Source organism: Pholis gunnellus (genome assembly GCF_910591455.1).
Source record: "Pholis gunnellus genome assembly, chromosome: 18".
Classification (NCBI taxonomy): Eukaryota; Metazoa; Chordata; class Actinopteri; order Perciformes; family Pholidae; genus Pholis; species Pholis gunnellus.
In genome coordinates, this window is record NC_136545.1 from 13,150,726 (window position 1) to 13,173,291 (window position 22,566).

The 22,566-nt window shown below is 43.7% G+C and overlaps 3 protein-coding genes across 4 annotated transcripts; all 3 read right to left on the reverse strand.

Moving 5' to 3' along the window:
• Positions 1-1,340: 1,340 nt before the first annotated feature.
• sapcd2 (suppressor APC domain containing 2) lies at positions 1,341-9,717 on the reverse strand. 2 transcript variants are annotated; one of them, XM_079179454.1, is made up of 6 exons: positions 8,718-9,717; positions 6,098-6,216; positions 2,528-2,674; positions 1,891-1,992; positions 1,648-1,755; positions 1,341-1,539 (listed from the first exon to the last, which is right to left on the reverse strand). In XM_079179454.1, the coding sequence occupies exons 1-6, from the start codon at positions 9,505-9,507 to the stop codon at positions 1,411-1,413; spliced, it is 1,395 nt and encodes a 464-aa protein (XP_079035580.1). In that variant the 5' UTR covers positions 9,508-9,717; the 3' UTR covers positions 1,341-1,410. The 2 variants fall into 2 exon arrangements, with proteins under 2 accessions (XP_079035580.1, XP_079035579.1); XM_079179453.1 differs by having other exon boundaries at positions 1,648-1,758.
• A 2,535-nt stretch (positions 9,718-12,252) lies between these two features.
• On the reverse strand, positions 12,253-15,528 carry tmem141 (transmembrane protein 141). The gene is made up of 5 exons (XM_079179237.1): positions 15,389-15,528; positions 15,183-15,249; positions 14,539-14,622; positions 14,323-14,445; positions 12,253-14,050 (listed from the first exon to the last, which is right to left on the reverse strand). Exons 1-5 carry the CDS (start codon positions 15,440-15,442, stop codon positions 13,989-13,991), a joined length of 390 nt encoding a protein of 129 aa, XP_079035363.1. The 5' UTR covers positions 15,443-15,528; the 3' UTR covers positions 12,253-13,988.
• Positions 15,529-19,811: 4,283 nt separating this feature from the next.
• Positions 19,812-22,509, reverse strand: zmynd19 (zinc finger, MYND-type containing 19). The gene is made up of 6 exons (XM_079179473.1): positions 22,308-22,509; positions 20,893-20,952; positions 20,682-20,788; positions 20,348-20,488; positions 20,068-20,248; positions 19,812-19,971 (listed from the first exon to the last, which is right to left on the reverse strand). The coding sequence occupies exons 1-6, from the start codon at positions 22,356-22,358 to the stop codon at positions 19,828-19,830; spliced, it is 684 nt and encodes a 227-aa protein (XP_079035599.1). The 5' UTR covers positions 22,359-22,509; the 3' UTR covers positions 19,812-19,827.
• Between the last annotated feature and the right edge of the window lie 57 nt (positions 22,510-22,566).

Sequence of the window (22,566 nt, forward strand, 5' to 3'; positions counted from 1 at the left end):
ACATTTTTCTCTGAATTTGAGTACTCTCAATAGAAAGCAGAAGGAAAAGAGTTTCACTCACACATCATGTAGTTTGAGCAGCAAGAAACATACAATCAAACAAGTGGGAAACATACATCAACAATATGTTATGTGCAGACATCCCAGCAGTACCATACAGATCCATTATAAAACTACACGTTTGTTTCATTCTACCGCCACCCACTAAACTAAATAATCATCTTGTAAACTTTGTGGATGGCTGTGTGTTTGTACTGATCCCGGTAAAGAGGACAGAATGGGTTTTTACATTTTGTGCTAATCTCCAGGTTTCAAACAGAAAATCTCTTCAGAAGATAAATATTTTGGGGCTGGAAAAATACGACCCATGCAAAGAATCCACTGTAAACACATATAGGGGATGTAGCATTAGATAGCCAACGTGATTTTTCTTTTGTTTCTGACGTGACATCAGAAGATCTCCCAACCAAGGAGCTCTTGCTCCGACACATTCGCCGTCTTCTGTTTGTCTTCCACAGCTCTCTTCTAAGTGCAAACTTCCAAACTCCTTTCGTCCGTCTCTGCCTCTACAGCTCGTAGGCTGTCCTCCCATCTCTCTCTCTTTTTTTTTCCAGCTTTAAAAAATAAAAATTCCTAAAAAAGGTCTTAACATTAACACATGCTACCATAATATAAAACAGGTCCTTTCAGTAATTCTAGTCTCTCAGCATTTTAAATGAAACACTCTATAAACCCAGGAAGCTAATGTCAGGTAAACACATTATTATTTTACATTAACAGGAAGGAGATACTGAATGACAAGAGCAAAGTGTATCTTAACATCATTAAGATCAAAGAACCAAACTAAAACATAATGTAATTGATAGGTCACAGCAAACAGATGTAGCTGATGATTTGTTTTCATATTAAACTGTGAGAATATGGCATTTTATTCCAACAGAAACCAATCCCCCACCCCCCCCCACCCTACGAAGTTAAAGTTCATATTGCCTGTCAACAGCTGAAGTAAGAAAACAACAGTCTTTGGGGACTGGGAGTGGCGATCTTGCAGATGCTGTAATCCTGCAAGAATTGGAGTGATGGGATCTCATGAGAGCCCTGCTGGTTTTGTCGATGGTGTCTTTTCAGCTTATTTGGAGTGTTTGTGCAGGAAAAAGGCTGCAAGTAAGAGACTCTCGGGTCAAGTCACATCTAGGTAGTGCGTGGTTTGGTTTGGGGTGAAGTGGTCACACATGCTGCAGTCGAGGGTGTTGGCGCGTCATGGCTAAAAGGTGCTACAGGTGTTGGTAAAACAACAGTCGGCTTACAGTCGCATAAAAGTTTGCTCCAGACCAGCGTCATTGATGATTCCCAGCTGAAAACGTTTCGCTAACATTGGAAAGGCGTGTTGGGGGTGGAGTGTAGTTGTTTTCAGATGAAGGTTGAGTCCATGGTGCTGGTGTCTTGCGCACTGCGGGCGCGAGCCTCAAAAAGCTGTTTTATCAACGCCGACTTCTCCTGCTCCAGCTGGGCGATCCGCTCGCTCCTCTCTGTCACCTCCTTCATGAAAAGAAGGAAAAGAAGTGAAGTGAGTGACTTAAAAAAAAACAGCAGTACTGACTGGCGACTATTAGGGACCTCTGTCTGTCAATGTAGACTGTGTCGAACCTGAGTGAGAAGTCGGTTCTGGTCCTTCAGTCTCTGGATGGCTTGGGGAGGAGCTGGACCCGGAGGCTGGGGGTTAGCTGCTGTCTGAGCAGAGCTGGAAGGAAATGACTGCTGGGAAACAAAGAGGGACCAGTCTTAAAGGGAAAGTGTCATTATTTAGGTCTAGAATACGTTAACTTCCCATTACTTGGTGCAGAATTTCCCTGAATTGAATATTTAGTCAATGCGGCAGGCAACACTCACATTCCCAGAGCAGGAAATAAGGTCATTTAGGCAGCGGTTGACTTCTTGCAATTTGGGTATTAGAACATTCATGCGACTCTGATTGGCTTCTGTGAAGAAATCCTGAGGAGAGAAAAATAAAAGACAATTCAAATTAAAGAAAGTAGCAAAAGGTCATAAAAACGAGGCGACAAGGAGGGATGATGGCTTAACCAACCAAGAACAAACTTTAGTAAAAGGTTGAGTTAAAGTAGGTAATAAGCAGGATACTCTGAGGAAAAACAGTGACAAATCATTTTTCCAATATAAGCAAAACCATGATATTTCTGAGGCTACTGTGGGAAGCAAAATGTCTGCCTCTTCCCCTACTATGAGGTATTTTACCCTGTTTGACTACTAAACATGAATTAAAAAAATGCCATAATTTTCCAATTTTTGGGACTGACCCCAAAATCTAATACTTGGTGTTTATGTTTAGGTCAAATTATAAATCTCTCCCAACACACTTCTAGTTCATAAATGTTTATTTTTAGTGTTCAAAAGTTTGTATTTTGAAAAAAGACCACGTTCAACAGCTATGAATCTGCATTACATCTGTGCTGGAAATATCTTTTGTTAGAATCAGTTTGCATCTTTAACAGTCTGTGTTTGAACTGACCGTGGAGAGGGAGCTCTGGCCGACCTGCCGCTGTCTCTCTGTGACGCTGTGGATTTGGCTCTGGTACCAGTCGCGGGCCCGCTCCACCACCTCCAGGCCCGCCAGCAGAGAGTCCTTCTCCTGCTCCAGCTCTTTCATTTGCTTCAACTGTGCGAGTTGAAAGTTTAAAAAAAGGAGGGTACGTTGTTGGAAAGTTAAAAAGAAACGGAGGGGGACAGGAAAGGGGTAGAAGAGGAGAGAGAGAAAAAAACAACGTGATTAGGAACAGACAAAAACAAACCTGCCTGAAGTCACACAGAGACACAAAACATTACATTTTATATTCCCCACGCCATCACTAAGAGAGCTTTCAGGTCGACGCCAAGATTAAATCTAATTATTGATTTCTGGCTGCCGGCAGCCTGCATGGTAGACAGACTCCCATCTTTTCACAAGGGCATCTGCAGCGAACTCTTTTGTGCTGGCGGAGACAATGGCGCCGCACCAATTGTGCCGGACTCTCTCACTCCCATCCAGAACACTGTTTAGAGGAGCAATCAGTCCGGCGGCATGGCAACAGCGCAGCAACCTAAGAATGGGGGTAAACAGCACTTCAGCTATGGCCGCCCCAGTGTGTGTGTGAAAGGGAAAGAGAAAGAAAGATGTGTGTGTGTGTGTGTGTGTGTGTGTGTTCACCCCAGCAAGGCTGCATTGAGTTGTGCTGACCAGGCTGTCCAAGCAGCACACTGCCACAGGCCTCATTGCTGGCATTCAGCCACCTGGTGTGTCAAGCTTTCTATCCACCCATCATGTCCCCTGTTGTAGCTCAGTACATTCCTCTGATCATCGCTCACCAGTGCTGTTTAAAACACAAAATACACAGCGGTACGCGTTGCCAAAGTGGACGAAAACAGGACGAGGCATTTCAAGAGTCTCGATTCGAACCCCGTTTAAAATATGTGTGCTCTATGTGTGCTTGTGAGGGGACACAGAGGAGGGGGGGGGGGTCTAGAATGAAGCATGACCCGGTGTCAGGCTGCTTGAATGTGTGGTAGTCCACAAGAAGGAAAACCCCTACTGCTTAAAAAAAAAAAAATAGAAAATCCAAAGAGCAGAACAACAAATGGCTGAAAGTATGTGCATGTATGTTTGTGTGCTGGCTGAGTGAGCAGGCATGAATACGCACAACAACACGCATACAATAACATGACACACGTTGCATAAGCTGTTGAGTTGAAAACACAAAGAAGAACACAACGGCCGTTCAACTACAAAGCACCATGAAACGGTGCGGCCTGAACCTTGAAGCTCTACACGTACATCAGCAGATCAGCGGCAACATATTAATCCAAAAGTCCCCGAAACAAAGACGTTTAGAGCTGCAACTAACAACTGTTTACATGCATTCATCTGTCCACTGTTTTTGTGATTATTCGATTGTTATTGACAGGATAAAAACACAAATTTAGCTTTATATTAAAAAGAGAGAAAAGCAGCAAAATGAAACCAGGAAGTATTAGCATTTTCTTTCTTTTGTCAATGACTTATGTCAATTAAATTCTGTCAATCAACTGATCAGCTCCTCTCAGCTCTATCCAAAACCTGAAGCTCAACAATACCACAACAGATTAGAGCTAACAACAAGACCCAAAGTCCCTGAAAGAGGTTTGTTTTTTCCTTTTATTGATCTGTCAGTTACTTTTGAAACACTGACAAAAATGCAGATCAAGTTCTTGGTTGTTTAGTCTAACAAACGGTTCATAAGTGAAAGATATTCAATGACCATGATCTAAAACAGAACAGTTAGTAACTCCTCACATTTGAGAAACTGTAACCACCACACACTTGGTAAAGGGCTTTAAAAATCATATTCTTGCACTACTTCAAACTCTAAACCTCAACAATACCTCAGCAGGTTAGCTCCCAAAAGTCCCTAAAAATAGCCCAAATAAATAGTTTATCCTGTTCCAACACGTCACAATTAAATATCAAAACAACCATCTTCAAATCATGAAATGCACTCATTACAAAACCATCTCAAAGATGAACTTAAATGTTCTGTCCTCTACAAACCATCTCTCCCTTTCCTTCTCCCTCTCTCGTCCGACTCACCCAGAGGAAGAAGTGCAGGGCCTTGCTGCTGTACAGGCTGCTGCTGAGGGGGATGAAGACGGTAGTGTAGGCAGCCAACACAGCTGTCCAGGCTGGGCCGGGCCGGCCGAGCGAGTCCTCTACTTCTATTAGGCCCCTGGGCCCGACCCGGCTCACTACCATCAGGGCAGCAGGGGGCCAAGGCGGCCTGGGTGGGAGGGCCAGGGGGGAGGAGGAGGAGGAGGAGAGGGGCAGGGAGGGAGTGAGTGAGGAGTGGAGCCGATCAGTCAGACTCTCCAGACACCGAGGCCGAGGGGGGGGGGGGGGAGAGAAGGAGACGGCGACACAAACGGGGAGAGAAAGTGGGAGAGGAGGCGAGCTGGAGAGAGTGAGAAATGGTGAGGCAGAGGGAGAGAGACGAAGAGTGAAGGGAGGCATGAGCTCCCGACCGGAGGGTGGGAGGGGCAGAGTGAGGGGGAGGCAGACGGGAGAGGGATGGGAGGGGAATATGGGGGCCAATAGAGAGTGAACTGGAGAAGAGCCTCCACTAGAAAACCTTTTCCTGGAATTCTCATGCTTCCACTGTTTACTTTTCCAGACACATCAAATATTGTATATCTTTAAAATCCTCAGTCCCTCTCGCATCCAATCACACTGAAAATCATCAAAGATTTAGTCCAAGCAGACCCCGGTCTCTCTGAAAGTCTGTTACTGATCCTCTCATCCTGAAAACTATGAAAACTCTCCCCGACAACATCTTCATTAGTTACTCACTTATTAATGTTACACCTTTCGGTTTTAACAACTAGTGCAATGTTACGGCAATCAAAGACTATTTTCATTACTGACTGATCTGCCAGTCTAAGAAATGAAAAAAATATCCATCCTAATTTCACAAAGCTAACGGTGACATTTAAATTGTGCGTTTTGTCCTATTATTCTAATATCCAAATGTTTGATTATTTATCATCATATAAGTCAAAGAAAAGCAGCAAATTCTCACATTTGAGAAGCATAAACCAGCATTTTTTGCTTGTAAAATGATTGAACTATTAATCAATTACTATTACTCTTTCCAAGCTGCAGTAATCTTTTATATAAAAATCAGACAAACATCGCTGAGTTTGGTCTCTTATCGTCAAATCTTCACTGAGATATTCCAACAGACAACTAGTGATGTGCAGGTTTATCAAGTTTGCAGGGACGGCGGTTTTACCAGTGAACACCAGAGTTTTTTTTAAATAAAGTCCTATTTTTGAAGAAGCTGTCTAACAGGGTTCTTCACAGGTGAATAGAAACTGGGTGGAGCCACAGAAGACCCAAGTATGAGTAATGTAGACCCATGACCTGGTTTGCTGTTCAACATGAGTAACACTACGGCCCAGGCGGGGCTCCTTTATAAAAACCTTTAAGATGCAGACTGTGTGTGTGTGTGTGTGTGTGTGTGTGTGTGTGTGTGTGTGTGTGTGTGTGTGTGTGTGTGTGTGTGTGTGTACGAACCATTCCATAATCCACGCCGTTGGTGATGGTATGCCGCCTCTGCTCCTCCCGACTCCGCCCGTGGCGCCTGGAGACGCCAGTAAATCCGGTTGCTGATTCGCTCTGAGATCTTGGTAAACCTGATTTCACAACGTCACAGATTTAATAAATTGCAACACTGCTGTCTGGTATGCACTTTGTAATAACTGCAGTTTTACACGACTGTGATAACAGTACAGGGAAAACATACTTTGGGCAAACTTTGATGAAAATGTACAACTTTACGAGCTAAGAGGCAGCGTTTTTACACAATGGTTATATCACATACTTTATGTAGTATTATGTATTTTCCCTTCTACAGAGGGAAACACTCAAATTGCATCACCTTACAAAGGGTGTGTGCCAGATTCAGCAAAATCCAGGTGAGTCTGAAAGTTCTTAACGGTCCATCACATAAGCTAAAAGAAATATACATGAATTTGGTTTATTAGAAGAATAAGTGTCCCGTTTTGTACACTGCAGACGAGACATTAAATTGGCCTGATGAGGCATTGGAGCTGCCGGTGTACACCACAGGAGGGAGCTGTACTCTGCCAATGTGTCTGGAAGCTGAGCTCAATCATGGTCCCTTGTTAAATGACTTGACTGAGGAAGAGTTCAGTGGAGCAGACAGAAATATGTTAAGTATCTGAGCTTAAACATACCGTCGAGAGAACATCTCTGAAAGCTCAACTAGACAGTGCAACCTGCTTCAGTTAAAGGAAGTCCTTTCATCAGTAGGTAGTAAAATAACTTTTGTTGGCTGCCATAAGGTGAGGATATTTGCTTTGTTGAACTTCTGTTCACTTTAGCAAACCACATCTGCCAAGGAAGATCATGCGATATGATAGAAAGCTCCCAAGCGGCTACTAAATGGACCTAATGTTGAAACCAAACTCAAGAACGAACTTTGAAACCCAACTCAGTTATTCCAAAGATAACATATGAAAGGATTTCTCTGCCCGATTCCCCTTAAACTCGCATTAAATCTCTGCTCCGTTTTTTTTTACATGTTTTGGAGGATTTCCAATCGTACCGCAGCTAAAAAGTCGTGCAGCTCTGATGAAGTGTGTGAGAGTGGCGGGACTTTGCGGTGATGTCCGGGGTGTTGGGGAGGATTTCACCGCTGCCGTGATTCAGTGAGCCCAGGACTTTCTGCTGTAATCTGGTCTAATCCAACAGGGTTTGGCTGCATGTGAGAGATTACGGCACGGACGCTCTGCCGGTGGACGCCCAAACCCAGTAAGTGGACATAACGTTCCACACATATATGTGATTTTTGGACATCAATATGCTGCTACAACAGCCTCCGCTCCTTTGGGAAAGCTTTCCACAAGATTTTAGAAGGTGGTTGCAGGGATTTGCTCCCTTTAGCCACAAGAGCTACTGATGTTGGGTGATTCATCCAAACTCAGAAAGCCTTCTTTTCATGCACCTCACAAGGCATTGTCATCGTATCATTGCATATTTTAGCATTAAGATTTCCCTTCACTTGAGCTAACAAGAAAAGTACACAAAAGTATGTGAACTTTCGGTCGTATGGCGTATTTTTCCATCTATTTAGCAAAACCACTGTACTAGTGCAGCAGTGAAAAGCCCCGAGGGCTCGACAGAGAGAGTGTGCGAGAGCGTCACTCTTATAGCTCCAGACAGGCCTGGCTTTACAGAGATCAGGCAAACTCGGACAGACTAGTTGAGTGTGTGTGTGTGTGTGAGAGAGAGAGAGAGAGAGCGCATGTGAAATAACTGTTGTATGATTGTGAGAGGAAGAGGAACAAACGTCAGTTAGTGTGAGAGTGAGAGCCTGTATGAACAAGATAATGAGCAGGCAAACTGTGAATGTCTCAGCAGCAGCTCCTCTAACCTACATCTCACCAGGGGGAAAACGGTGCAAATGAACACACATACAACTGACCGTCACCCGTTCAACAGTCAGAGGGGCCACGGCAGGGATGACTGTGCCCCCTCCACAAGTGAAAACCCTCAAGATAGATAAACTGCTGTGGGAATTTCTGACACGACCTCTGACCTGACCTGGGGTTAACAGCGGCAATTACTCAACTAGCCACCCATAAACAGCCCTTAAACGGGGCCTGTTTAAGCTGTGACATAACACTGTTTTTGACCCTTCTATAATGCAGAGGTGCTGTTTTCTTTTTCACATCATATCAATTGAATATCTTTGACTTTGGGACAGTCGGTCAGACAAAACAAGCAATTTAAAGACCTCTTCTTGGGCTTTCGTGATGGGTATTTTTCACTATTTCCTGACATTTTCTGAGCTAAACATTAATAGCAAAATTAACTGACAGATAAAAGCAAAACAAAATCTCTGCAGATGCAGATCCAGCTGCATGACAGCAACAGCTTGTTTGAGCTTCTGATTGGCAGATGAGGTTTGTATTCTGTATTGTGTGTGTGTGTGTGTGTGTGTGTGTGTGTGTGTGTGTGTGTGTGTGTGTGTGTGTGTGTTTTGACGGACAGGGGTTTAACTTATTGACATAAGTCTTCCATGAACTGTCCATAAACCCCCTCACACACACACACACACACACACACACCATTCATACCTATTTACATGGGCTTTCGTGGTTCCACTTACTTGGTCCTTGGAGCTGCGGTGACTCCAGAGCCAGTGACTCAATGGACCTGACCCGGCTCTGCTGGGGATGTGTGGGTTTGGTGGCATGTCCCGGGTCGGCCCGGTAACACCCGCCCCCCGGAGCGACGGAATTCTGCTCCAAACTCCGCCCGGACCTGTCGAAGCCCGCGCCGTACCGCACCGGTCCACACGCGGGGTACCCGGACCCCTCCTCCGGCCTGCCGCGGCTCTGCAGGGAGGACGCCCGGTGCTGCAGAGTGTTGGTCACGTTGCTCGGTCCAAGCGGACGGACCTTGTTCTCGACCCGGGTCCCAACACTGCATGTGGACAGCGGGGCGGGTTTCTGGGGCTGCTTCGGTGCCTGCTGCGGGTGCACGGCAGCCTGGGCCCTGAAGTGCGCGCTGTGCGCCGGGTTGAGCATGGAGTAGCGCAGCCCCGCCACGAACCGCTCAAAGGTGAGGCAGCCATGCGGCGGCGTGACCCTCCGGAGGCAGCTCAGCACCCCGCCGGGCAGGTCCCGGGTGTCTGCCCCCTGCCAGCGGCTCTCGATCTCCGAGATGTGGACGTAGCCTCGTCCACCATCATCCAGAATGTCAAACAGGGTCCTCAAACTGTGCAGGAACGCTTTGGGCAGGCCATCTGTTGAGTACTCAGTCTCCTTTTGGTGCATTTTGGCAGGTTTAAAGCCCTCCGCGTTGCCTTGAAACACTTCTTTTCTCGGTCCAACTCGGCCGTAAATCGCCGACGTCCCGTTCATCTTGCAGCCCTGATCGGTCGCTATCAAAGCCATGAATGCAATGATAATCTCCAACGACCAATCACTCAAAAACACACCAAAACAAGTTGGCTAACTTTATATAAACACATACAGAATAATAAAACAAATACTTGCTTTACTTAGCAGCGGAATGCATCTCCTAATAAAGCATTATAGCCTAAAATATTCCCTATATTTAAACGTTTTGGATGCCCACCTTCCCGTCGAAACTCCGCTGCTCTGTGATCCATACTTTCTTTTTTCCAGCGAGGACCGCCTTACAAACGGCTGTGCGCGAGCGTCCCGGGACCAGCCATTGGCCGCGGTGTGCACGAGCTCGGCGCTCATTGGTGCAGTCCCGAGGTAGGCTCCAGTTTGAGTTGTGCTTTTGTTATTACTAATCCTGAGACGTTATTCATAAAGGCTGGATATCATTACCCCCCCCCCCCCCCCCCCCCCCCCCCCCCCGCCATATAATCAGAAAGAGCTGGATAAACTATCACCTTACAGCCCCACACGCAGCCGCAAAGGAGAACAGACTCCCTTTGTTTCACATAATTCAAAAACGTTCAACTTTGGATGGAATGTCCGTCATTTTAATGAGTAAACAGTTCACTCATTTATGTGGATTATAAGTCTCAAAATGTACCTTTCCTTTTCAATGTAAAATCACTGTTCAATATTGTAATTTTTACATAAACAGGGATTTGATGGCTTATCTTACATTTACTGTAAAGTGACAGTCAGATATGTTACAGTACTTCCTTTATTAACAATACTTTATTTATCATTTCCAGCTCCAAGTTTATTTAGCCTAAGAAGTAGAAGAATTTTTTCAACCCACAAAGAAACACGTAATCCTTCTGTTTGTCAGAAAATAAATGCCAACCAACTAAAGAAAAGGCCATGGACAACTGTAATCTAACTAAAGCAGTCAGACGAATCTAGTGAAGTAGAAAGTGTAATACCTCTCATAGGCTACAGTACTTTAGTAGCCCTATGTGTACTTAGTTTCATTCCACCAATGACCCCTTGTCTGAATAAAACGGATTGAATTAAATGATTAAACTAAACCCATCTACATTTCTTGGGCAAAATAAAGACACCTGTGTGCAATGTAGAAAAAAATAGCCCAATTCAAGGATTGTTGTGGAGCTCAGAAACGTGTATTATTATTATACAGTACAAAAACATAGCATTCAATACCTCTCTGGCAAAAAAATATGAACAAAAGGTCAGCAAATACAGAATTTACTGAGCAGCTGCTCTGTCAAGTTGCCATTTTTATCGATGTGCAATTTCCAATGAGTGCATTATTGTACACACATCCTTGCTTTTAAGCCTTTTATCGTTCATAATCTACTTAAAATCAAAATAATCTTATTTTCCATACAGGAGTTACTTGCTTGTATGCATTTTAAAGTAACCACTGATTGGCTTTGGTTACACTTAACGTAAGCCCCAACCCCCAAACTAGGCTACTATGTGTCGTGACAACAATGACGACATATAATCCTATCTAAATAAAGTGAGAACTGTGTTTCTTCCTCCCCTCCAAAGACCCTTTCATCATCGGCTTTGACGCAAATTACTGTGAATATATATGAAGGTTTTCTCTCAGTCAGGCAGGAAAGCTGCATTCCACATCCCTGCACACGAGTCAAATCCCACTTTCATTGAGTCAAAACACATCGCACACCATTTCAGGGACTCTTCTGTTTTTCTTTCTCCGGGGGATGAGTCACGCGAGAGAAACTCTCTGTCCCTGCACAGACCCGTGTTTATCTCGGACCTGCCCAGACTTGAGCTCTCATCTCGTATTCATTTGTGAAACCTTTAGCGGTGATTCATGTTGAAGCTGCTGTCACACTCTCACAAAGGAATCCCTGTGATTTACCAACTTCCTGAGGCATATCATTCAGTAATCTTTTTTCCTGTCAGACCAGGTGTTTAATCACACATTTCCCCCTACTATGAACATCAAATGCACTTTACATTTTTCCATATGAGAGGCTGAAAGAGAGGACACACAATCAATAAATCCCCTCACAACATATCCTGTCGCCCTCCCTCTGACAGTCAATCACACACCAATTGTTGTTGTTAACATATCAATTTGTGGGCATTGATTGTGACTCTAGGCTAAAGAGAAGGTACAAATAGAGCAGATGTTCAAATACTCAATAGTAGTGTTTCACAGTAGAAATACACGGTGGGGGATGAGATACAAATGCTGTAAATTGTGTATATTTTGGGGCTTTTTTTTTTCCAGGCATGCTTGTTATATAACCGACAAAAAGTGGAAGAAAGCGGTGGAAGAGACACACTCATGTCCAGTTGCAGTGATCACTTGACTCACGGGGTCAGACAACTGAGCACTCACTCCTGCTCTCCTCATCTCGGTTTCTCATGTTGACACGCACACGCACTGCTGCCAAACACACACACTAACACACACTAACACACACTTCACAAGCCATGCCAGTGAGACCAAGTGTGCCAAAAGGCCAGTCCATATACCGCTGTTTGTTTCAATTATTGGACATGTACAGATCCTCGGCTCCACTGGACAGTCACTCCTCTCACGTAACGCACACACACACACACACACAGACAGTCTTTTCCCTCATTATCTCCTGCTCTCTGTTTCTCTGCAGTCTTTTCCTTCAGCAGCATCCATGTGCATGTGACAATGGATTTGAGAGCTTATTCAATTCATGAAGCCTGTTTTTTGTTTTTTTTTATTGTTTTTTTGGGAGGATGGAGAACGACAGAAAGATAATTCAAAACATTCAAATCTTGGCGTGTTAAATCAGATTTGAATTACAGTGCGAGGACGAGAGCGAGTGGGGGTGGAATCAGGCTGCACAAAGATGGGGGAAGAAAAGATGAACATTGAAGCAAAGCTACATTCTTATCTTCCCTTATTCAGATTGCTTAGGCGACATTTTTCGGTTACAAACACTGTTAAAAAACGTTTCCCCCGATATGAGCTGGTGTTCTCAGAGTTGGTGAACTTTCTTTAGCTTGTTCTCAGTGAATCAAGGCCCTGGACTTTGGTCCAGGCTTCATTCAACTCGAGGTGTTAAAGCCTGAAAGACTCGATTGTTTCAATGGGTTGCACTGCATGGTGCAGAATTTATGTTGCTAACACCTTATTGTACGAACTAGTTCAGCGATGCAAATCACGCACAGTTGATAACATCTGTCTTTGTGAAGGGGATGAATGCTGCACCTGGTACAGAGATGTTTACAATTCAACCTTTTGATTCAACAGGCATGAAAGAATGGTATGTACTGCATGTGTATTAAATACTCATTTTAATGTGATGTGTGTTACTTTGATGAATGATTTTGAGATAAATATATTTGCATCTTTGACATATGTTGTGGTGTTTCTACTTTGCATATTGGGTTAAAGGTGCTGGGTACTTCTCTTTCATGGTACATTGTCTTTCTTTGCCCTCTGTGTTTGTTAAAAAACATGAACATGTGGGTGTCTTTGTGTCTGTGGACGAGGGGAGGATTGATCAGTCTTGCGTTACTCTATACATCTGCATTATTGACGAAATATATCACACGCCTATTCGACGCTTTTGTCCCAAGCAACTTGGGACTAAAGTGCTTTAAATTTAAAAGGAATAAGATATAGATGTCTAAATTTACATAGTCTGTCAAGATATATCTTTTATTATTGTATTGTTTACTTTTGAGCAATAAAATACACAACAAAGGGTGTTTTTGTGGACCTTTTAAAGGGCAAACGTATCATTAAATGTATAAGATGGCAGCCTTTAGCGGGATGGAAGATCTAAAAGTCACATTTATAACTCAGAATTCTTTCCTCCTCCGAGTTCGTTTGCCTAAATCCAGTGAACATTTATTTGTAAAACTGCAAACACTGCACTGTTCATTACAGCGTCACTGCACTGAAGGCCGATGGATGTTTATCTGTTTCAAATGATGAATCATTCCATGATGATTTGCTCTCTGTAGTCCAAGGCGAGCATGATTAAAATGATCAATGTATAATTTAGATAATACGCTTTAACTGGTTTGGTTGACCCACCAGTAACTTAGCTCTGCAGATCCCATGAGGTACACAGTGACAACTAGTGTCTGGTTTTAGTAGAGCAGCGTTAATTCAGTTGCATGTCAAACAAACGCATCTGAATAATAATAATACCGGCTCACAAGCTTAACATCGGATTCCTCCTAAAAACCCAAACTAATTCCTGACCTCTTATTTGGGAAACTCGTATGTTTATCCACACAGTAATGCCGTTATGAAATGCAAAAGCTCCTCAAACTCCTCAAACTGAAAGAAATGACTTCATTCACATGGTGTATTGCAGAAATGGAGGTGAATAAAAATACACCGGAATGCAATTAAATACAGAACGTACTATCTCACATTCAGCACTCTCTTTAGTCAACACATCATATGAATATCTAGAGCATTTTCTCAAAAAGGTGTAGTTAAATACAGTAGACACACAAGTTTAAAACTACGTTCACTCCATCACGTCGCCATATTTTGTCTTGTCAGTTCCTTCTGGTACCTCTGGTTTGGACACTGAAAGAGAGAGAAACATACAGCATTCAAGTCTACAAACTGTCCTCATTTGGTTTCATGACTGAGGAACAGAGCTGGCACATACATCTGTTCAGAGTACTGAGCCCAGGACAAAATAAAATGTATTTACTTCTATAAAACAACTGTTGCTTTGCTGATTTAAATAAAATCAAACAAGACAGTTACTACCACAAATACGTCCCCATTTCACTACTTTCTAGGAGGAGCCATGAGGGACGGCGAGCAGGTCTGCAGCCACACTTTGTACTCACCCTGCGGCGGCGGCGGCGGCGGCGATCTGTCCGGGACGCTGCCCGTTTCCAGCATCATCCAAAGGTCTGAGCATTTCTGCGTTTCCCAGCGAGTCACTGCGTAACTTCCCACTGATGACGCCACTGAGAAAGAGAGAGAGAGAGGCAAGGTTAGAGGACAGAGGTAAGCTGTTATGTGTGTCTCAAACTATTTAAAGCTGATGTTTCATTACCCACCTATTGAAATGAGTAGGTTCCATTGACTATGATAACGAAGCTTCCTCTGGAGAACCTTCTGAAGAGCAAATAAACTACCAGCGCCTGTAAAAAGCAACACAAGTAGCAGCCGTGACAATACCTGTTGAGGTACGATATGTGAAATCACAGATCACAGTGTAACAGTTCATCATGTTCATTGCAATAGAAGCCAAACTGAGCTGTCATTTTCAGCAGCCTCGTGTATTTTCCATAAATGGATTACAAATGAGGCGTATGAAGCTTATATTATTTTATAACTATTATAATAATACAACCGTGTGTTGAGTTTAGTGTGCACCGTGCATTGAAAATACCCTGCTTTATTGATACTAGAAACATTTGCAGAATATAGCTCCATCCTGTGGTATACATTGGTCATAACGATTTTTTTTTTATCAACTTTTGTTGGTCTTCTTACTTGTTACTTGGTGCTTATCTGCAGACATGTATGAATTTAGCTGTACAATGTATAATAGATTGTAATAGATGTATAATTGCAAGTGTAAAAATATGGGTAATCCAACATGGTGTATTCTTTTTTAAATGTCTGATGGTTCAGTGATGATAATACAATAGAAATGACAATACAGTGTATTTTTCTAGTGTGGGTATTTGTCTCTTACCAAGTATAAAGGTCCCAGTCCCCTTCATGAAGGCGCGAGACTGACAGGCAACATAACTCTGTAAACCCTGAAAGACAATAGGAAACAAACGCACAACAGCTTTTACTACACTGTATAAATATTCATATGCAGTTCAATGAATTGACTGTCAGTGCCCTCCAGGGATCAGCAGCCTACAGTGGTGGAAGAAGAAACTAAATACTCACCGGATGTTTTGCTGAGAGCGCATCGTCCACTTTGGTGAGACCGATGTTGACCATGTTGTTGTTGCAGTTGTAAGCTGGAGGTTAAAGTATTGGATGGAGAGTCGCATTAGCTCATGCCGCGACCGTGTTCATAACACTGTTATAAAACTTCCGTGTTGCAAACCAAGAAAATGCACACAGAGGGAGACGAACAGCTGTTTGTATAAACACTAGCGACGCCTGACGGAGAGGAGGTGGTACTGCAGCTCCTCGACACAAAATATTATAAATATCTCATTAAACAGAAAGAAATCTATTATTTAATTTGATCAAAGAGGAAACATAGATAAAATACACATGACAATATATAATAACTAAACTGTTACTAATAAAAATAAGACTAAATATTAAGTTTGGAAAGTTTGTTAAATAGTTCCGACCACGACAATATCACGACCCAAGAAAGTCAAACTATACAGTAAAGGTAACTGTATAGTTTAGACATGTCTACTGTTGACTTCAACTTAAACCAAAGAGGGATTTCTCTTCATAGCTAATTTTTAGAAGTCAATTAAAACATTGTCACATGAACAATCATAAAGTTTAGGGGAAAAAAGTGTTTGTGTTACAGAACATTTCTTATAAAATGTTTATTATTTATAAATGAAATCCTCCTGTCTGAAAAAGATGTGCTGTTATAGTAAGTATATGTTATATACACCAGAGCTACCAACTATCTATCATTATAGATCATTTCCCACACTCAAGATGAATTTGGTGCTTTAATATTATCTTGCTCATCTTTGGTCACTAAATAAGGATATTTATTATTAGGTAACAACACTTGCTAATACATGTAAAACATTACCTGCAGCAGTATGACGTTCAAGGCCCAGTAAACAGAGTAACTGTTAAGTTGGAGCTTAAATAAGTCCTCATTCTCGCCTGTCTTTGTGTCTGTTACGCACCATGTTTGACTTCAGGGGCCTGCCACAACAGCACAGCCTGCTGACGGACGCGACCCCTCTGTTGAACTTTGACACCGCGGTGACTTCAAGGGTTCTGCTGGAGGCTGGACGTGAGCGGGAGGAAGAAGAAGAAGAGGCAGATGGAGAGAGGCTGAACTACTGCTGAGACACAAGTAACAACACAGAGGCTTAAGTTACCTACCAGACATCTGTTACTTGTGACACACGAGAAGGAATAGAAAGACTCCAGAGATACAAGTGATAAAGCCAAAGAGTTGATGAAGGGATTAGTATGTTTTAAAAGATGTATTTTAAACACAGGGTAAAAAGAACAACAAATTCACTACAAGTATTAAAGGTGGCTCAGTGGTTAGCACCGTTGAAGCTGGACTAGCAAGATGTCTCAGTGAAGCCATTCGTCCACAAAGCAGATGGTAAATCAGATTAAACGGGAGTAATATCATCGTTCCAGTCTTTGAGAGTAACATGTAACCCAGTATCACATCAGAAGGGGGGGGGGTCGTGATGGAGGATATTCATCTGACTGAACAGCCTTTTCACTTGAATGTGGTTTGAGTCGAACATCAAATATCAAAGTGCATATAAAATCACATCACACAAATATATAGGGAAATAATTCGGGCTTCAATTTATGATTATTTTCATTATCTATTTCTTTTGTTTTGAATAATTGATTGTTTACCTAATAAAAAGCAAGAAAACTGTAAAAGAAATGGCACCATCACGGTCAAGATATTTAATTTACAATTATATAGCCTACTTTGGTGAATCTTCAAAATATTTGTAACATTCTGCGTGTGAAAGTCCAGGGTCAGGGGATGTGTAATGAAAAATGACTGGTGACAATCAACCCTTATTTAATTTAAGCATTTAAAAGCCATTTGAAAACATTTAATATATGGTTTATAACACACTATAATGTAGTTGTAGGAAGATAGAAGTTTGTAAATGTGTTCATTAACCTCTTGTGTGAACAGTGCGAGTAAAGTTGTGTAACCAAATAAATATCACAACAACTATAAAACCTCATTTTACATTTTAGACTCTTCAGGTCGATTTCTTTAAACTAACTTTCATTATTAAGGAGCTTCCACTTTGACCAAAATGTACAAATTATTAACTTCTTCTTACACAAGCAACTTTGAATTGAACGTTTGAAATGATAAAATATAAATAATACTCCTCTTACATTTATCGTTATTCACAGTTTAAGGACTCTACAAGCTGACTCCAACATATGAGGTTCATTTTATTTATTATCATTTTACATTGGAAAAGCAACGGTCAGTTATCCCCCCCCCCCGAACTGTACTTCCATTCACATGTTGTAGCTCTTTATTTCTAGGTGATTAATGTTTATATTCTTACGAAACAAAAAGATGTCAGACACGATCTGTACACTCCAAATCACACCCCTCCCTTCAACCCATCTAAGACAAATACAGCTAACAAAGGGAGCCAAATCTTTAGTGCAGTGTTGAAAACCTGTTCGCGCACACATACAAAAAAAACAATCAAGTCGCATGTACAACTGTGGATTACATGCCGTGTGTCTGGACTCCTCCCCTAAGATACAAGAGGACACATTAAGCAGGTGTGCGTTGTCGGTAATACAAGGAAGGCAGGCGATCGAGGATAAAAGGTGACTCGGAACAAGTTCATAAAACCACTCTCGAAATAAAATCTACCAATAAGGTGTGTAAAGGGGGGGGGGGGGGGGGATTCAAGTTTTACACTCCAAGACATCTCTCGTGTGGAAGATTTTTAGTGACAATGATGGTGTGCAGTATTTTCATGGAAAACTGGAACACAGAGGACTCGTTCATCGAGGATAAAGACAGAAACAGAAGTAACAGGGTCGAGGTGTTCCGTCCTCTTCCCTGCCCCCCAACAAGACGTAAAAAGGTCCCATATCGTCCACTTTGTTATTTTTTTTTTTTTAGAACATTTGCCTTCAAATATCACCACGACAAAAAAAAAAAAAAAACATGTTTCACAATCAAATGTTTTAAATAAATATAGCTCCAATGATAGAATTTCTTAAAAAAACAACCTTAGAGCAAAACTCTCACGCAAGAAACTGAGCACTACCCCCCCCCCCCTGACCGCAACACGCACGCATACCATAACCCTGCAGGTGCAAAACATACAGTTGAAAAGACAGGTGTCTGTTAAACAGCAAACTAAGACTGGAGGGATTTAAACCAGTTGATACAGGAGTGCCAAAACTACAGGTCATAGTACTTTGGTAGAGATAATCATCAGACTTTGTGTCTTGAGAACATGAAATATTGAGATCACAAGAAAGCAGTTTTCTTACACCGTGACCAACATAACGAGCTTTGTTTGTGAGCGATCACGACAAAGTACTGGTATCACCAGGAACAGCTTTCTAAATAACAGGATTGTTTAAAAAGTGGTGATTAAAACGTTGTACCGTCTCAAACAACATAAGTCCGATCAAATTGGTAGAAAAATAAATTAACTCATGGGTCAAGAAAATGTCCAGGAAAAAAATGTTTAGCCTTTTATTTGGCAGCTACTTTATTATAGAACAGTGAACATATTTAACCCATCAATTTACGATTAAATATGAAATTTAAAACGGTGTAATATGGCCCCTTTAATAAGAGAAAAGACATACATTAACCCGGCCCGTAAAACCCATGTAGACCATTTCAATGTCCTTCAGTACATAATGGCAGCACACACACACACACACAAACACACACGCATACATACATACACACACATACTCAATACTGGTAGTGTGATTCAATCAGTGAAATCAATTTTGACGTGCGTCGTGGTTGGCTGCGCGGGGGAGTACAACAGGAAAGGGGAGGCGGCTAAGGTGTCGATGACCATGAAGACAGCGGCCGTGTGCAGAGAGGGAGCGATACAGTGAAAAGGTCCATGTCCCGTCGTACCAGTTGAACGACAAGGTACTGCAGCCCCCCCATCCCCCCGGGGTCCCCCGTTTGCACAGACGTCACCACACCCAGCGGCTGGGTGGAGGAACTAAAGTGGATGACGACAACAGTCTATATCGTGGTCCAAAGAAGCTTGTCCAGTTCCGTCAACAAGACAACTTTTTTTCCCCCTCACATACAAAACCATAGCAGCAGGTCGATCTCGAGGGTCTCCGCCCGTCGAGAAAAATGACAAAAATAATAATAATACCGTTTCCCGTCATCCAGCAAGCAAGCTATGGAGAGTTACCAGTTCTGGAAAGTGGCAGATGTCTTTTCGCTTTATGCTCCTTCCCCTCCATCTTCTTACCGCCTCAATCCGTCCAACAATCAAGCAACCAACATTGTCCTCCGTCGTTTGTCTCTTAGCGATCCCCCCGCCCTCCCCCGCACCGCCGCTTCCCTCCCATAAGTCCAACCCTATCTCTCCCCCCCTCCCCCCCCCCCCCCCCCCCCCGCTGTTCTCCCTCCTCCTCTCCCAGGCGAGGATGAAAGCAGATCATCGTTCGGGCTCCGACTCGAGAGCCAGCACCCGCTTGCGCTCGCGACACTGCTTCTTGTGGGCGGGCCAGTCCCTCTGCTGGCACTGGGAGCCACAGTAGCGCGCCACCTGGCAGCGACCGCAGATGTTGAACTCCCGGAGCTGTTGAAAGACGAGGAGCAAGTATCAACGTCTGGTTGGGTACAACGAGGGGGAAACATTTTTATAACTATAGCATTAATCTTCCACAGTACATACCCTCCTCTCGATGAGTGAACAGGGAGGATAATGACACTCGTAGTAGGTGCAGGAGCACTCCTCCTCCTCCACCAGCTCCCCGTTAGCGTTGTAGTAGCGTGTGCGGCTCAGCTCCAGATACTGCTCCTCCACAGGGTCGGCCGGTACCTGCTGGATGGCCAGCCAGTACAGAGACTGCTCTCTGGACAAGTAAGGGAAGATGAATCAGCCCGGCTTTGCAGACACACAAAACATACGGCTTGTGCGGTACTCTGTGTCCGGCTCTTAGCTGTAGTCCTACCTCTGCTTGCTGGAGATCTCCTCCGGCTTGGGGCTCCAGCCCACTGGCACCAGTCGCAGGTTGTCTAGCCGGTTGTCCACCGTCACAGAGTTGATGTGGATGACTTGAAAACTGGGGGCAATGCCTCCTCTGTGCTTCTCCCTGTGCCAAGACATACGTATCATAAGTCAAGCAGCCTCTCACCAGTTACAAAACAACTGATTAGGATGAGATCCACTCATGTAGATGTGTTAGCAAGACTGCTAGGCCTGCATGTTGGCCACTATATGCTCGCCTATGTCTTGAGCCCAGATGCTGCTTATTCCACACCCGCTTTAATGATCAAAGTACTTACCAGAGCAGCTCGTGCAAAGGCCTGCCTGCCCATCGGCCTTTGCCGATGTCGAAAGCGTAGGCGAAGATCTTCGCTCCATTGCCATCCGCATCTACCTCCATGCGCGCCTGGAAGAGACATAATGTAATATTTTTACAAAACGGCACTGTCAGAAAAGTGGCATCAGCAATACTTCTCACGACACACAAAGTTGCAGTTCTTCATAGTTTACCTCAAATGCATAGTTTTCCACAAGCGGTATGTCCTGCTCATCAATCAGTGTGTATTTTGTCTGAAATGAAAGAATGGAGAAAGAATACTTTAATGTCAACAACCACGACACATACAGGAGCAGCATTCACAACAAGTAAATGATTAAAGACTTCAATCTGTGATCATTTATAGAAGAATTTGATAACGTGTCTATCGCAGAACCACTTCCTGTTGTTCAGCTGTCAAGAACTCTGAGTTAAGTTACAAGACAGCATGGCTGCATATTTATTAACCAACCTGAGGAATGAATCGGTCCCAAATGGGGCTTGTGTGTATATTTAACTGGTTTGAACGGACTTGCAACAAAAACATGACTTCATAAAAGTGGCTTGTTTGCAGGAGACAACATTCACAAATAATAAGCACTTTATGGTGAGTTTTCCCTGCACGTGACAGCTGCAGAAGACAAACATCATCGAGATGGAAATTATCTTAACGTGTTGTGAACAAACCAAACTTTAATCTCGAAACTCTGTTAGTAGATCTTTCAAATGCACGTGACAAGATAGCAACACAAGTAGCTCCACGCTACACTGCGCGTGGCACACAACAGCACCGAGTGGTGTGGTCCACATACCCGAAAGGTCGTAACATGCAATGTGACACTTTGTCTCGACTGCCAGACTATTGTGTAGATCTCAACTAGGTGTGACATCATGTAAATAACACGGAGCACTGCCACCCAGCAGGTGGGCAAACCAATGTGTCCGCACAGTCTATCCTGAGCGAGAGTGTTAGTGACACGAGCTTCTTCTTTAACGTTAGTGTAACTCACTATAACTCTCCAACTTAAGCTTTAAAAAAGACGCTGTTTTGGGCTACAGATGTGGAGTAGTGTGCTGTCCAGCCGGTGCTTTGTCACGTTGCACAAAAGAATCAGTTGGTGCATGGCAATGGCTTCCTCATTAGCAGACACTTCCACCGTGTAATCTAAATAACACAGCTAGCGCTGCACTGCTAACTGTACCACCGGCCGTGGGAATGAGAGGACCCACCCGTGGAAATGAAAGATACGTATCGTCTCAGTTTCAACCCGACACTGGTAACTACACTATAAGGACCCGTGTGTTTACTTTTGTGGCTATATTCCGCCGTTTAACGTAACGGCTAACGCGACCCGCTACGTGCTAGTTAGCGTTAGCTTCATAGCGAGACTGTGGACCAGTCTGGCTTGGCCGGCTTCTCTAATCCGTTCAAATGCAGTTAAAATCGGTCAAGACGCGCCACTCCCGCATCGGCTAACCGGTAGCTAACCATAAAGCTGTTGACTAGCACCGACTCGACACCGCACAAAAAAACATTTTCCATCGCCTTTTTGTGGTCCCTCGCGGGCCCTCCACCGGCCGCACATGGCAGTCCTGGGATCCTGCTCACCTTCCCGGCCACACGGCCGAGCCGCACGATCCCGAGCTTGAAATCCGACATCGGGAAGGACGAGGTGGTGGTGGCGACAGAGAGAGGGATCCAACCGGAGCTGTATTCAGCCCCTCAGCACCCACTGCGATGCCAGTTTTGGGTTTGGGGTTTGTTCGCCCTGGACTCCGAGTCTCTCCGGCAGCACCTCGGTGACACACACCGCTGCTGGCGCAGGAAAGCCGAGCTGTCTGCTGGGGGGGCGAGGCGGGACGAGCCG

Bases quoted from the DNA above. Each gene is read 5' to 3' on its own strand.
- zmynd19 (XM_079179473.1), bottom strand. From the start codon at position 22,358: ATGTCGGATTTCAAGCTCGGGATCGTGCGGCTCGGCCGTGTGGCCGGG. The intron at 20,953-22,307 runs GTGAGCAGGATC...CTTTCATTTCAG, and splicing joins TCGGCCGTGTGGCCGGGAAG to ACAAAATACACACTGATTGA. The intron at 20,489-20,681 runs GTAAGTACTTTG...GTCTTGGCACAG, and splicing joins CCTTTGCACGAGCTGCTCTG to GGAGAAGCACAGAGGAGGCA.
- sapcd2 (XM_079179453.1), bottom strand. From the start codon at position 9,507: ATGGCTTTGATAGCGACCGATCAGGGCTGCAAGATGAACGGGACGTCG. The intron at 6,217-8,717 runs GTAAGTGGAACC...TTGTGAAATCAG, and splicing joins ACCGCAGCTCCAAGGACCAA to GTTTACCAAGATCTCAGAGC. The intron at 1,759-1,890 runs GTGAGTGTTGCC...TTTGTTTCCCAG, and splicing joins TTATTTCCTGCTCTGGGAAT to CAGTCATTTCCTTCCAGCTC.
- tmem141 (XM_079179237.1), bottom strand. From the start codon at position 15,442: ATGGTCAACATCGGTCTCACCAAAGTGGACGATGCGCTCTCAGCAAAA. The intron at 15,250-15,388 runs GTGAGTATTTAG...ATTGTCTTTCAG, and splicing joins CGCTCTCAGCAAAACATCCG to GGTTTACAGAGTTATGTTGC. The intron at 14,623-15,182 runs GTAAGAGACAAA...TGCTTTTTACAG, and splicing joins GACTGGGACCTTTATACTTG to GCGCTGGTAGTTTATTTGCT.